A 16,978-nucleotide genomic window follows, 5' to 3' on the forward strand; every position below is an offset into this window, starting at 1 on the left:
AAACTTACCAATAAGGAAAACAATTTAATTTGCAGTTCTTTGTGATCATTATAACTTTGAAAAACTTTGCTATTTATTAGGCATTATTCACTCAGCCTCTCATGTATAATGCTATACGATGTTGCTTGAAGTTAATACAACATGACTAGATTATTTCATTTATGTAGTCCTTAATAGTAATTTGTACAACACTTAATGAATAATTTTCCCTGTCCTCATCTACTCTACATCTTCTACAGGGCTTTTTGATCAAAGTTATCTCTGTGGATCAGTGGGAAAAAGAAGTTATATATTAATAATGGTCAAGAGATAGTTTCAACTGGAGGCATTTGGACACATACTCTGTTGATCACTTCTCATCAAAATTAACTATGGTCTGGGCACCTGGGTGGCTCAGTGGATTAATAAGCCTCTGCCTTCGGCTCAGGTCATGCTCTCAGGGTCCTGGGATTGAGCCCTGCATCGGGCTTCCTGCTCAGTGGGGAGCCTGCTTCCCTCCTCTCTCTCTGCCTGCCTCTCTGCCTACTTGTGATCTCTCTCTCTCTGTCAAATAAATAAAATCTTTAAAAAGAAAAAAAAGATTAGCTAAGATCTAGCACCATATCATTCATTATCTTTTAGGACTGTAAGCTATAAAGGTGAATAAGGATTTTGGATATTAGGAGAAAAAATTATTGATATAATACTAATAATAATTCTTAGTAAGAAAATTAAACTTTTCAAAGATTCTAGGATCTTAAGGGCAACAGATAAAATGAACTTCCCCAGACAGGGGTACTGGTTGTCTTGATTTTGCTACGCCTTCAAAGCAGTATCTGAAAGGATAATGACAATTAAAGTTATACATATTTCTCATGTATGTTATACCAGTTTACAAAGCACATTGAGTTCAGTATGGATGGGGGACAGTGGAGTGACCTGACAAACTCTACTTTGTCTAGGTGATCTAGGTCAATGTCAAGATTTTTTTTTTTTTAAAGATTTTATTTATTTATTTGACAGAGAGATCACAAGCAGGCAGAGAGGCAGGCAGAGAGAGAGGAGGAAGCAGGCTCCCTGCTGAGCAGAGAGCCGGATGCGGGGCTCGATCCCAGGACTCTGAGATCATGACCTGAGCCGAAGGCAGCGGCTTAACCCACTGAGCCACCCAGGCGCCCCTCAATGTCAAGATTTAAACCATGTACACGTAATATGGTATAATGAAAATGGCTCTTCTGTGATTTTCCTCCCCCAAACTCATAACCACAATGTAATCATGAGAAAAATTCAGACAAATTCCAATAGAGAAGCATCCTACAGTACACCTGGATATCATTCTACTCATCACAACTATCAGTGTTATCAAGATTAAGTCTGAGAAACTGTCACAGCCAAGGGTTGCTGGCATGATAAGTAAATGTAATGTGGTATTGTGGATGGGATCCTGGAGCAGAAAAAGGACATTACATAAAAACTATGGAATTTGAATACATTATGGACTTTAGTCAAAAATAATGTGTGGGGGCGCCTGGGTGGCTCAGTGGGTTGAGCCGCTGCCTTCGGCTCAGGTCATGATCTCGGGTCCTGGGATCGAGTCCCACATCGGGCTCTCTGCTCAGCAGGAGGCCTGCTTCCCTCTCTCTCTCTCTCTGCCTTCCTCTCCGTCTACTTGTGATCTCTCTCTGTCAAATAAATAAATAAAATCTTTAAAAAAAAATAATGTGTGAATATAGTTTCATTACTTATAACACATATAGCATATTAATTGTAGGTGTTGATGATATGGGAACCTGGATGGGTAGGGGTGGGAGGTATAGGACTCTACATAGATTTTTCTGTAAGTATAAAACTGTTCTAAAAAAATTAAGTCTACTAACTTTGAAAAGAAGCTTAAAGGCAGAATTATAATTGTTTTCCTTTCCTTTCTAATGTCTGGGTAATATAGTCCAAAGTTATCACTAGCAGATGAAAAGGGATGAGATTATGGAAAGACTTTTATTTATCTTTCTCCTATAAAATGTGAAAATTTTATGCTCAGCTTTTATTCCTTTTATTTGAAGAAAAAATTTACATTTTGAAAAACATTTAGTGACGTGTTCATTGTAAAATTTAAGGAAGTTCAAATAGATAGGAAGAAAATTATTAACATATGATTTTTCCACTCAGAAATGACACTAAAACATTTTAGGGCTGCTTCTTTTTCTCCCCCCCCCATGCATGTTTGGCAAAATCTGTTTCTACACAGTATATTCTTTGGTAACCTGCTTTTCTCATGTAAGAGTTTATCATGGATATCTGTCTGTATCAGCCCTTGGTATGACTAGCATGCTAAGCCAAAGGCTTGATACATTTTTATGTGCTTTGATGTATATTTCAGAATTTCCCTAGAAAATTTTTAACAGTTTATTCTCCCATTTGAAATCTCATTTTACCTATGCTTTTAAAAATGGTTATATTAAGAGAAGTATGAAATACTTCTTGTGCCTGTATCTCCTGCAAAAGTGATAAAAGGCAAGAAAAGGAGAAGATCAGATTTTAAAAACACTGGGAGGATGTATAAGTATTTTTGTGGACGTAAATAATCTATATACATGTGTACATGCCTACTAAGTGTCTCTGTTGAATGAATTCCAAAGCTGTGATTTTAAAATAAACTAAACACAACCCATTTTATTTACTTATATTATCATCTCCGCTCCTATGTGAATTTGAGTTAGTCAGTGCTTTCATAGCATTTTATTTTGAAGTTCTGTTATTGTTTGTTGAAGAATTTTAAAGGACTGCTGCCTAAATATAAAATCCCTACTATGATGATGACAGTATCCACAGTTGGAACATTTTTAATGTCTTCACAACTATTTGAATTATTTATCATTACAACTTCTTGATTGAATATTCCTATTTTTACATTCGTATCTACTACATTATAATCCAGTGATAATTTAGAAAATTCATTTATTTAAACTCATTTCAAGAATATGGGATTGCTTATTGGATATACCAATAAAACTGAAGTTATGTTATTTCTATTTTATTCTAAATTTCTGTTTGACCTTGAAAAACTTATTTAAAATTTCTTTGATAAATTGTGGGATGCTAACATATTCTTAATAATTTTATTTAAAGAAAAGTGGATAAGAGCAGCTGGCTTTTGAAAACTGTTTAGATTGGAAGCCCAGTCAAAGGAAATAGTTATAATCATTGTAAATTTGCTTACATGATAGGAAAAAATGAAATAAATAATGGTTATATGGTGATTAAAAGTGGGAGGAAAGAATAGGGCAAAATCGTTTAGAGTTTGGAATAAAAGTGCTCAAAGTATTTTAATTAGATATTTAAAGAAAGGTAATGGAGTAAGTATTTAATATATGGGAAGTGTAGTAAGAGTACAATATAAACAATACTTAGGAAAATATTTAGCAATGTAATAGAATGAAGGTTGGGAAACAAATCAAGTGATTTAAATAGATGAAAGTTCAGTAATATAAATAAATCAAAGATGACCTCTCTCATAATAATTAGAAGTTAGAATTAGGACGGTTTTGCCTATTCCCTAAAAAAAAGAAAAGCGAGTTCAAACCAGAAAAGGATAATATTTTCCACTGCTGGTTCAGAAAAGTTAAACATATATATTTGTTCTGATATCCCTTAGGAATATCATTTAGGAAGGATAGGGTTTTCTACATTTTAAAAGAAACTATTTTCAGGGCTACTGCTTCTATATCATAATTTTGAGATTTGACTCTCTTTGCTGGAAATCCAACAAAACCTTTGTTTTCACTTGATTTAGGGTTTTTGTTTTTCGTATGTGGAGTGGTTAATTTGAATACAATATATGCATAGATTTTAATGGCCTCAAATATATTCAGTAAAGATGGTAGTAGAATTTCACAGAATGCTGGTTTTTATGAACTAATATTTCTTTAAGTTATCCTGCATGCTTAATTTTTCTGTGATTTTTTTTTTTTGTCACTATAATGTGGTACTTTCCATTAGCAGATTATCTGACACGTAATTTCAAAAGAATACAGTGGACTGTATTGACTCTAAAAGTAGCAGAGTTTTGTGAGTTGTCATTATTAAATTATGACATTGAAAGATAATTAGACTTAAAGTGCTATTGGTTTCCTTTTCCCAGGTTATATTCAGTGGTATTATATGACTCTTTGTGATCAAATGGTGGATTGGGTATTTCATGAGAAAATACGTATGTGTATAATCATATTTTTGAAGTAATTAAAGATGAGTGGTATTTTATCATGCAACCATACTGTAATGTTTTTCTTCTGTAATTCTATATGGCAATATTATTTTTGAAAATATTTATATGAACTCTTGGTTATTTTATTGAAAAATGCCTTTGAGTTAAGGTGATAGTTTAGCTAATGCTAGTTTATAGTTTATTATTGAAATGAAATTTTCCTTCTCTGAATACTTATTATTTATATAATGTAATAATATTATATGTAAGTATTTGCACATAAGAAATAATATACAAAGATGTATATATATTTGCATGTATATTTTTTGAAAATAGGTATCTCAACGGCCGTCTTTATCAAGCTTAGAAACTTTAATGGTTTCACAGAAGTCTGAAATTGAGTATTTACAGGAGAAACTAAAAATAGCAAATGAAAAACTGTCAGAGACCAAATATACCAACAAGGGTTCCTCAGAGAAGAGCATCTGGACAAGTACTGAAAGAAAACATAAGGTGGAGGTGTTTTGTCATTTTGTGAATTTGTCAGGGTAACGTTGGCAAGGCAAGCAATGAACTTTAAAAACAAACAGCATTTACTGCTCTTGTTTATATTTCTGGGAGCTTTAAAAAAAAAACAAAACATTATGTTCCAAATGCTTGAAAAAACACTGTTGTGTGGGGCACCTGGGTGGCTCAGTCAGTTAAGTGTCTGCTTTCAGCTCAGGTCATGATCCCAGGGTTCTGGGATCAAGCCTTGTGTCTGGCTCTCTCAGCAGGGGGTCTGCTGCTCCTTCCCCCTGCTCTTGCATTCTCTCCTGCTCTCTGTCCCTCTCGCTCTCAAATGAATAAATAAAATCTTAAAAAGAAAATTTTTGTAAGTAGAGCGTTTGCTCCTTTTAAAGACTAAAAAATGTATTCCTAATTTAATTAAATAGATTAGTAGTAGTGTAGCTGTTTTGCAGTAAGTTTAACATTCTTATGTTAAAAGGTTTTGCTAAACTAGGTATTATATAAGACTGATGAATCACTGAACTTTCCCTCTGAAACTAATAATTCACCATATGTTAATCAACTGAATTTAAATAAATTGGAAAAATTTTAAAAAGTTTGGCTAAGTATCTCCTGTATATCTAATCTGTAGATAAATTAATCTAAGTAAAAAATAATTTTAAAGTAATATTAGTTGTTAAAAGAAAAATATATTTTAACATTTCTGCTTCATTCAGATATGATGTTTAAAATATTACCCATGTGGATGTACACTATAAAGTGGAATTTAACATTAATTTATGCAATTATATAATTTCAGATTTAAAGGTATAGCAATAGAGAAAAATAAGCAAATTTTCCACAGCATATCTCTCATTTATTAATGTCTAGCTTTTCCTTTTTGTAATATTTGTATTACAGTACATATACTATACTATGTATTCCTGTTATGCTGCAAAAGATTCTATGAACAGGGACTACAATAAACACTTTATAACATATTGTAAATATTATGTAATGTAAATATGTTATCTGTAGATAAATTGAAAAGTGAGGAACTTAGGACATATTTTTCTCACACATGTTACTTCTGCAGTAGAAAATAATGATTTATATGTAGAAAATTGTTTTTCAAGATAATTGTTTTTAGTTCTTTCCATTTTTTCCTGTGAGTAGAACTTTCTTAGTAAAGGAAGTATTTAAAAATAGACCCATGTTTCTATTATAGACTTATTTACTCCTTCTAATATTATTAGTAATTTTCAGAAGAATGAGCTTTGTATGTGTCTATACATATTTATTTATTTAAACATGACCGCATTATATGTTTCTTGCCATTTTGGAGTAGTTTCAGAGTATTGAGCTTTATTTAAATGAAAGAAAACATTCCTAAAATTGAGATACATTATAGGGCCTAATTTAGTGGCTTGCTACAATGCGGAAGTTAAAAAATGTAGCGCTTTGACGTTTGGTTGCTTTTAGCAAAAGTCAGGAAAATGAGAGGGTTATTTGGAACGAAATTTTCTTTCTTTTTCATAAGGACATGCAGTAAGTATGAACAATATGTTGCCCAGCTTAATGGTTGCTTTCACATATTCCTTCTCCAGATTGGTGTATGAAGCTGTACATAATATAAACACACATTCTTGTCTCTAGTTAGCCACATTATAGTTAATGACCATATGGTCATTATGGTATAAGATCTACTGTCTGTTGTATTTATATTCCTCAAGCATATTGTTCCTTCAACTTCACAGTGTGTTAAACTATTTCAAAGGGAAAAAAATCCTTTCCCTCTTGTTTCTGGTTGTCCTATCAAGTGTAACCTTGGACCCTTATAGAGCAATTAGACCAGCCTCTATCCCCTCCTTTGTAATGAGGTTTCTTGCATTTCTGAGTCTATAACCCTTTAGTCTTCCCTAATGGGACATCATTATTCTGAAAGAAACAATGTAAATGTAAATGAATATTCTCATTAACGAGTCACAGAGAAACCTTTAGCGGTAGCACTGTGGTAATTCCGCTTGTTATTTCTCTGGTATTCCATGCAGGATTTTTTTTATAATTCATTATTAGTATTCAAAATTACTTGTTCTTTAATTTTGCATGTCTTTCATAATCCAGTGTTCCAACTAGTTCAACCATGTCCTTGTTTTATTCTCGAGGAACCACCTGTGAGACGTTCAAGGTCTTTGTCCCCAAAGAGCTCTTTCACAGACTCTGAGGAGCTGAGGAATCTGAGGAAAGCGGAAAGAAAGATTGAAAACTTAGAGAAGACACTACAGCTAAAGGTGAACATTAAATCATTTCTTTAGTAATAACCTTGCAAAGATAAAGATATACCAAAGTAAACATTCACTTCACAAATCACTGCTTAGCATTTGTCTTTCCTGAACTTAATTACATGCATAAAAATGTATCATTGGTTGGTCTTGTTTTTCAGATTTCTGAGGATCATAAAGTAACAAAAAATTTGCTGCTTGAACGTAAATATTTATTCACTACTTTAAAATTGTTTGGGAATACTTTGGCTTAATATTGGGAATATATTTCTTACAATTTTGCAGAGACCAAACATAGAATTATAGCAAGTAGAGAATTTCTGATAGTTCTTTATGCATGATAAACGTACAAAAAGAGAAAAGTGAGTTAAAAGGTATACTCGCCTAGCTCAAGTCACTTAACAACTGTCCTTTATACAGAAATTACATAGTCAAAATGGCAAGTACATTATTTTTCCCATTTGACTATTTGAGTGCTTTTATTTTTTATGCATTTAATATGGCCAAACTTATCATTCTTTATTCACAACTACCCAAAAGCCTGTGGCATATGAGATTTAACATTTAATTGAATCTCAAATAGTTTTAAGACATTTTATGACAAGACCAATGTTTTACACATGTTTAGAATCCAACAAAGCTCAGATTCTCTCTCATATAGATCACTCTTAGGGAGAAAAAGGTTTGACTTAGATTTTGTGTGCTATAGAACAAGATATGGTTTAGAGGTATAGTTAACCTAAGCTACAATTAATATTTTTTCTGCTTTTTCACTAAATGTTAAATTAATTTATATTATGCAGAATTAGACTGTTAGTTCTAAAAGAAAGGAAAATTATATCTGTTAATTGACAGAGACAGAGATTCTCATCTATCATTTACCAAAAATAAAATGATCAGATGACATCAGCTTGCTAACATTTAGCCTACTTGAAATGTATACACCTACAGTCACTCCTTTTTTAATTTTTTTTTTTTTTTTTTAGTAATCTCTCCACCATCATGGGGCTCAAACTCATGGCCACCAACTCATGACCCCGAGATCAAGAGCCGCATGCTCTTCTGACTGAACCAGCCAGACACCCCACACGTGGAGTTCTTTGCCCATTCATTGGATTGCTCAGTAACAACTTACTAAGCAATACAGTTAGCCAAACAAGTCACTTGAACAACAAGAGACAAGATAACTGTCTATCATTCAAGACCCTAGTTAACAAGATACTGTATGAACAGTTGGAATCTAGTATCTTAGTATCAACATGGGAGTACAAACAGGATATTAAGAGCATGTTTAGGAAGCCAGTTTATCATCTTCCTCCTTTTGCATAATTCTTGAAATTCACATCCTGCATTAATCTGGTTTCTTCAGAGAAACAGAACCAGTAGGGTATAACCCTTTAGTCTTCCCTAATGAGACATTGTTTTTCTGAAAAATATCTATATCTGTGTCCGTGTATTTATCTATCCAGAGAGGGAAAGAAAGAGATCAAGAGATTGATTGATTTACTATAAAGAATTGGGTCATGCAATTATAGGGTCCAAGAAGTCCAACATCTCCAGTTGTGAAACTGAAGATCAGGAAAGCTAATTGTATAGTCTCCGTCTGAGTCTAAAGGCCTGAAAACCAGGAAGCTGATGGTATAAGTTCCAGACCCAATATCAGTCTGAATCCAAACGGACAAGACCAATTTCTTTCTTATGCAGCCTTTTATTGTATTCAGGACTTCAGTGAATTGGATGAAGCCTATCACATTGGGAAGGGCAATATGCTTTACTCAGTCTACTGTTGCAAATATTCATTTTCTATAGAAACATGCTCACAGATACACCAGGAATAATGATCAGTCAAGTTACACATAAAATTAACTATCACATATCACCATTCAATAGTAACAGGTCTCCACTTATTTGCCTCCAAAAGTCTGTGGGTCTTTGAAAGTCCCTTGGTTTTGGCAGGAGAGAGTAGAGCAATTCAGACATTTTTAGATCTATCCTCTCCCACCTTTTGAATTTCTAATTTCAGAAAGAGTCGCAGAAGTCGCAGAAGTGTTGATCATTCCTTTCTTCCAGTTGCTCTTTTTGATGAGGACTCAAACTTATTTACAGACTAAAATTCCTTGTTCATACAGTTTCTTTTTCTGTATTCCTTCTTTTCTGTATTCCTTTTTCAAGCCAGTTGATGATAATATGAATTTCAAATGTATGTTTTCTTAAAGGGGGAAAATGTGAGCAAATTTTTTTCATTGTATCTTGTCATTTAGTAGAAAAGGATTTCTTGTTTTAAAGGAGCAAAATAGTTGAATGAAAAAAAGCACTATCATCAAGAGCCCTTATCCAATGAAGTGGGTAAACGAAACCTATAAAGTAAAAGCAATTCCAAAGAAAGAGATTGGGTCCAGGATATTTTTAAATTTATGGCCTCACTTTAGTAAGTATACCTGTCATATTTAGTGAAGACAGAAAACTTCTTCCTATATTTCCCTTAATTAGGATATAATATTAATATTAATACTATTACTCAAGTGCATGAGAATATAAGATAAGAAAGGAATTAATGATGTATCTGTATTAATTTCCTAGGGCTGCCATGATAAACTGGATGGTTTAGAAGAATAGAAATTGATTATTCAAAGTTCTGGAGCCTAGAAAGTTCCAAACTCAGTATGTCAGCAGGATTAGTTTCTTATGAAACCTGTGAGGGAGAAATCTGTTCTATTTCTCTTGTAGTTTCCGATAGTTTCAGGTGTTGCTTGGCTTATAGATGGCATTCTCTCTGTATCTTTCTGTGTCTTCATCTTTCCTCTGTGTGTATGTCTCTATGTCTAAATTTCTCCTTTCTAAAAAGACATTAGTTGGGCGCCTGAACCTGTGCTACAGAAGCCATTAAAAAATCATGTATTGGGGTGCTTCAGTGGCTCAGTCGATTAAGTGTCTGCCTTCGGCTCAGGTCATGATCCCAGGGTCCTGGGATCGAGCCCCGCATCGGGCTCTCTGCTCGGCAGGGAGCCTGCTTCCTCCTCTCTCTCTCTGCCTGCTTCTCTGCCTGCTTGTGATCTCTGTCTGTCAAATAAATAAATAAAATCTTTAAAAAAAAATAAATAAATAAATAAATAAATAAATACAATCTTTTTTAAAACATATAAAAATAAAAAGGCACCAATCAACTGGATTACAATAATGACTTCATTTTAGCTTCATTTCTTCTATAAAAACCTTATCACCAAATACAATCACATTCTGGGGTATTGTGGCTTAGAATTCCAACATACCTTTTTGGAGGGGATTCATTTCAACCCCTAACAGTGTTTTATGGTTTTTAATATGCATTTGTTAATCATGGTGCTCCTTTTGTAGACCATTACCTATTAATACATGTTGAATTTTTGTCCTGGCCTTTCCCATATTGGCATTGTATTGAACACTGCTCTCCCAGAAACTAATGGGAAAATGGCAGAGAAAAATGTTCTGTGCTCAATTATCATAGGCAGGGGATTGAAATCTTTCATTTTTTTGTGAGCTGTTGATATACCAATGTGTATTGTGAATCTATAGCAAGATATATATACTTTATTTCCCAGATTTACTTGATTATGTTATAACCATTGATGTTTCCCAAAGACTTCTGTTCCATGGAAGTTACTGTTGAAAACACTAAAGTAAACACATGCTTTATGGCACAGTAGAAGGTTGGGTCCCAAGCTGATCACCAAGGGGGACTGAAGAGGGAGAGTAACAAATAAGCTTCACCAGATAACCTCCACGATGGAACATATGTGGGCACACTTTGATATATTTAAGTAATGGTCTTTATTATATCAGCAGTAAGTAATGCATATTATTCTAATACTAGTAATGAATTTTGTAAAAATATTAGTACATTATCTTGCTTAGCTTATTTTGTGGATAGTTGTACATGTTTTCAAGATGGATGGCCAAAAAAGCCATTAATAATAGAAGAGATGAAAACTGTTATTCTAAAAATCCCACCCATTTCCAAATCCTAGCTTCATAAATGTAGTGGACTAACAATTTATAAAGTATAATTTGGAAATTAATGCATCAGAGCTTTACAAAATCCTTTACTATACTTGGGATCACTAATGCTGTGAATCTCTGCTTTATGAATTTTAATACATTTGACAACTTAGTTCTAGTAGCACTTTTCTATACTGTTTAGTAACGTCAATATGCCCTTTGATTACAACTTAAATGCCTTTTATTTTTCAATGTCTAACATGCATTCTTCATACATTCAACTTTATATACTCTGCTGAATTAAACATCCATGGGATCCTTGGTATTTTATAAAAGTTTTTTTTTTTAACTTTCTGAAAACTTTGCTATCATTCTGTAAAGATTGAGCCACTGTTTTCTTAACAGGACTCATGCTCTTAGTTTGCCTATGCCTGTCAAGGAGCCTTTGACCAAACCGTGGTAGATTTGATCAAGAATCATTTTTGTTCTTATGAACTCACAAATGTACTTGGAAGTATCATTGAGGCAAGTCAGGTGATACAGCCTATCTACTTTCTCTTTTTAAGTGTTTCAGTCATTTAGATTTGTTTGTATACAGAAATTAGAGTCTCTAGTTTAATTAGTTTAATCGCAAAATACAGGAAAGTTAGTCAGTAAATATTTTATTGAATGATTTAAAAAATAGAACTAAGTGACTGTCCTTGAGATTTTTTTGTGTGTCTCTTCTTGAGCAAACGTAGTTATTAGTAATAATAAATGTATCTTTCACTCTTTACTTCTGATTTTGTTTTAAGATCTTTGTAGTATTTCCCAAATGAAGTACTACCATTTTGACTTAGGCTATTATATGGGACTTAAAGAATCATAATCCACACTATGGTTAACTTGCATTTCTTAGAATATTATAAAAATTTTTTGATTATTCTTTTTACACATTAAACACTTCTTTTGAGATATCTAACTTTTGCCTGAAGACTTCTGCTAAATCTGTTCTTGCACTAGAATAGAGAAAAATGTTTTTCTTTGAACATATATTATCTATCTTATATTTACACTTCTATAAAATTTTGTCTATTTCTGGAGTAGGTCAAAGAATAATAGTCTCTAGGACTAATTTAACCCATGCATTACAATTTGATAAGAGCATTCAGAAAGGACAAATCTATGGATAAATGCATTTAAAAATAATAATTATTATAAATTATGCCTATCAAATTGATTTGTCAAATAATCTCTGGTTTACTTTCATTTTTGATAGCTTAGATCTTAGTAATTTTGTAAGAAATATGTAAACACTCTAGCATTAGGTGTAGTAAATTATGAAGCATGTAAAATTAAAGCAGAAAGCTCATCTATAAAACTACTTTCCTATAATCACTACCTAATGGAAGGACCACCTATTTCAATTACTATAGAAAAATTAAAACTATTTGCTAATATAAATATATTACACTAAAGTTTTAGGCAGCAGAGGTGCTTTGAGTGCTTTGATTAAGTACTATGTCTAGAACAGAGCCTGGTACAGTGTGAGTGACATATAGGACTCAGAAAATTTTTATTGAGTTTTTTTTTTTAAGATTTTATTTATTTATTTGGTAGACAGAGATCACAAGTAAGCAGAGAGGCAGGCAGAGAGAGGGGAAGGGAAGCAGGCTCCCTACTGAGCAGAGAGCCCGATGTGGGGCTCGATCCCAGGACCCTGGGATCATGACCTGAGCCGAAGGCAGAGGCTTTAACCCACTGAGCCACCCAGGCGCCCCTTTTTATTGAGTTTTAATCTTTGATTTAATAGCATAAGACAGTTGATTTCTATTTGAGAAGAAAAGAAAACCTTGGGTATAAATTCAGTGATTAATGGTACCTGAAGCAGTACTGAAAAATGCAAAAATAATGACAGTACTAACAATAATAAACTCAGTTTGTTCTATTGATTTAACAGAGGATTTTTGTGAAAGGCAACAGAAAATATCTGGATATCCCATTTTATTAATTTTTACTTTGGGCAGTCTTTTAGGTTCTGTTTACTTAGAGTTTCTAGGGACTCTTAACACAGACTTTTAATGATTCCAAAACACTGGATTTGTATGTAATAATTTTAAAGAAATTCATTGTAAACTAAGAGTTTATGGGGAAGGAATTTGATTCAATGACAGATAATTAGAGAAAGCTATTAGAATTTAACAAAGTACTTAACTATTTTATTTGAAAATTGTGTTTTGACACAAATCTTTTCTAGTACCTATACATTTCTTGTAATTAGATTATTAATAATTTGTAAAATAGCCTATTTAAAATCCTCATAAATCTCATTAGTTCTTAAGGAATCCAAATAAACAAAATGAATTTAGGTTCATTTATAAGAAGATAAGATTATTAATTACTTTTCTATTTGGTTAATTTAAATTATTTCACATACTTAATATTAGAAGGCTTTTTGTTAAAAGAAGTGAAGTTATATTTGGATTTTTAACAACAGTAGGGAAAACTCAAGGTCAAGGTTGAATCATTCATTGGTCTTAGAAGAAGAGAGATATAAATAGCTTTTATTTTGAAGATGGAGAAACTGGTACACGCTGAATTTAAGTAGCTATGTCAAGATAAAATTTACTAACTTTGAGCAGCAAGACTTGAACTCTTCCTCAGCCCTTAACTCTCTGCATGTAATAGGCTCTTAATATATGGTTCTTTAATTGAAATGAACAAAATTCAATTCAGTATCCTGAATTTTTAACCGTGGTATTAAACCATGCTACTCTTTAGCAAGTTTGCAATTCCTGTGATCTGTATATCTTCTACAACTCTTCAGGTAACATTTATTCTGATTGTCCCTTTCAAGTGATGCCATTTCCATGCTTTTTCATTAAGCACTTCCATTTCCAGATGGCATACAGATGGCTTGGTACACAGGAGTCAGATACTTCCCAATAACTACTTAGATTTATTGAAGCTATCCTACTAGGCCTGTATTCAAAATAGAATGACAAAAATACTCATATTGTTGAGACAGGTAGATTGTAATAAAATAATACAAACTCTGTATTATCTTACAGTTGAGATGAGAGGTAGATGGTCCAGGAAAATGTAAATTTGGCTTCTTAATAATAATGACAGTTAATACCTGGGAAGAGGAGAAGGAAAGAAGCTAACTTTTGCTTTGTGCCTTGATAGGACAAGCATAGTGCCAGAGGCTTTACATGTATATTTGCTCATTTAATTTAGTCATCATAATTTAAATCTCTATGCTCTTTTCCACGTTTTACAGAAAAAAAAATTGAACTAATTTAAATAGTGTTCTTAAGATTATGCAGCTAACAAGAAAGAGTTCCAAGAATAGAATTCAGGTTTTTCTAACTGCCATGAGCCTACTCTTGTCATCTCACCGTAATATTACAGAGTACCTGCTTGTTCCCTTCACTAAATAAATATACAAATTCTTTCATGCAGAAATATAAAAAGTTGAAAAAACAAATTTGAAGTTTACAATGGCTAAAAAACCTCAAGAAGTTACTTACTTTACTTTGAGAAACATCATGCATAAGTAATATAAATACATCCCCTAAGAACTGGAAATTTGGCCTTTATAAGTTCATTTTCTGGGTATACCTAAAAATGAAGACATATTTCATGTACTCTACCTAGAATATTTAGAAGTTGTTGACTTTAATTGTCCAATCTAGTAACGTTTTTATGACCTCTTCAAGAATACGAAGCCCAGTGCTCACATTTCAGTTCTGTATAGTACGACTCAGAAGGTTAAGCTCTGCTACTTCAGACATAGGTCCAAACTGATTTATTCCTCCTGTGTAATCCTTATGCTTTATAAAACTAATCATGAATCCATGGGTGGAAACACTGATCTTACCATGATTTGTATTTTTACACTAATTATATGTACGGTTATAATTAATAAAGTAGTCATGTGTTATATACGGACAGATCCTTTTGTGGAAAAAGAAAAAAATTCCATAAAATTGGCTTATGAATATTAGTATGTGTACTACTAATTGACAACAGGGAAAGGAATGAAACTAATTTTGAAATTACTAGCAGCTTAAAAAATGCAGTAAGTGGGTTGAATTTACCAAGCAAACCTATTTTGTGACCTTAAGAGTCCTTCCCTTTCATCTGCTTAAATAAGTATTACAGATTAATTTATATTTACTATTTTCTTTCAAGTTTCATATTAAGATGAGTAACTTTTTATTTGAAGCATTGTACCAATATTTTCTTTAAACTTGTGTGCTTGCTTTTTTGTGTTCTACAGAGCCAAGAAAATGATGAGCTAAGAGATGCCCATGAAAAACGCAAGGAAAGGCTACAGATGTTACAGACCAACTACAGAGCAGTAAAAGAGCAATTAAAACAGTGGGAAGAAGGCAGTGGCATGTGAGTTACATAGCTCATAAAGGCATTTCCCTAAATATTAAATGGAATGGAGTAGCATCATATAGGTGTTTTAATGGCTTTTGTTTGATTTTAAAGATATTACTTGGTATTCAAATCTTGAATGTGAATTTTTAAAGAGATAATATAATAAATGAAAACAGATAAATATGCTGCCAATAACTAGAGATTTTCCTGTCATTTGTGGAATTTATAATGTAGGTGATTATGAACTACTGTGTACATTTTCAGTATCAATAGAGTAGCTTTTGATACTTTAGAGTAGTAAAAATAGTTTACATCCATATGATTGAAAAAATTAAATAACTAAAATAATGGTATTACGAAGTCTGTAACTTAAACAGTATTTAAGTTTTAATTGAAAGACCAGAGAAATAGGAAATTTACATACGTAGTTAAACTCTCTGAAAACTACTTCAACCTAGTATGCAATTTGAAAATCTTTACTATCCATCAGTTTGTTCTGCAGCTTATCTGAATGAATTGGCGGTCTCAGTTCAATTGCTCTGAACAGGTGTTCAGAGCTTGGTTAGTCGTAAGTGGCTCCCTTGTTAACAGTATCAACAGAGGGCAAAGGACTGAATGAGTACAGAAAATCTACTACCCTCTCATCTTTCGAGATGGATCCTTTAGGGCAATGTTGATGATACACATTGGTCTGTTCTATAGAGAAATACTGTTTCTAAATTGGCCAGTACAGCACTTTTACAAAATAGAAATGAGTTTGTTTTATGTACAGAAAATGAAAACATAAAGGGCATTTGGCGTGTTTTGTAGGTAATTGTCACGTCTAATTTTTTCCTTTGAAGGATGGGAAGTATTTCGTATCACTTGTCAGTAATAGTAGTGATAAAGTACTGATAAAGCAATTTGTCCTGCATTTAGCCTCTCCTCACCTACCTTTTGTAGTCACCAGAAGTGTGAAAAACTATTTTCTGACATATTTACTGTCAATAGTGTGTTTTAAGATTGAGCACATGTACCACAGTCAGGCTGGTTGACAAGTTCTCGAAGAGTTGACCGCTTATAATCCTTTTTGAGAAACTGACCATCCTGCAATATATATTTCATTATTACTAGAATGAATCAGAGAAGTCGACTTAAGACCATCATGTGTCTGCTAAAAGTTTGCTTTCCGCAGTAGCATTTTAGCCTTTTGGAAATTATGACATCGGATTGTAATTTTTTTTTTTTTTTGACATGGGATTTTAATTTCAACATACTTGGGTTTTAGAAAATTCATTCCATAAATAGTGAGCTTGAATTAGGGAATGTATAAATGAATTTTCATTGTACTTTGAACATATTAAGGAGGAAAACAACTTCATTTTAAAAATAGGACTCATATCAGAAAAATAAAGAGAGCAGATCCCCAGCAACTTCGACAAGAAGATTCTGATGCTGTGTGGAACGAACTGGCCTATTTCAAAAGGGAGAACCAGGAGCTAATGATTCAAAAGTGAGTTTCTTTTTTAACAATATGGACTTAGATAAACATTTAGGAGAAATTTTTTGCAGCTTAAAGGTCATGAGAGAAATACCTTATAAAATTTGAAAGTAAAAAATCTGGGGTTTGTTAATAAAAATAAAGAAAAAAGATGTATCTTTTAAAAAAAAATATATATATATATAAAATACAATAACAAGT

General features: G+C 32.7%; 1 protein-coding gene across 7 annotated transcripts in view; it reads left to right on the plus strand.

Moving 5' to 3' along the window:
- Positions 1–16,978, plus strand: part of CNTLN (centlein) — a 301,590-nt gene that overhangs the window by 159,568 nt on the left and 125,044 nt on the right. For 6 of the 7 annotated variants that reach the window (XM_047700244.1, XM_047700246.1, XM_047700245.1 and 3 more), the window contains 4 exons: positions 4,517–4,693; positions 6,835–6,960; positions 15,191–15,312; positions 16,670–16,789. In XM_047700244.1, coding sequence (XP_047556200.1) covers positions 4,517–4,693; positions 6,835–6,960; positions 15,191–15,312; positions 16,670–16,789 — 545 coding nt within the window. The remainder of the gene's footprint in view (positions 1–4,516; positions 4,694–6,834; positions 6,961–15,190; positions 15,313–16,669; positions 16,790–16,978) is intronic. The other variant, XM_047700250.1, reaches the window with a different exon arrangement.

This window comes from Lutra lutra, chromosome 13 (assembly GCF_902655055.1).
Source record: "Lutra lutra chromosome 13, mLutLut1.2, whole genome shotgun sequence".
Taxonomy (NCBI): domain Eukaryota; kingdom Metazoa; phylum Chordata; class Mammalia; order Carnivora; family Mustelidae; genus Lutra; species Lutra lutra.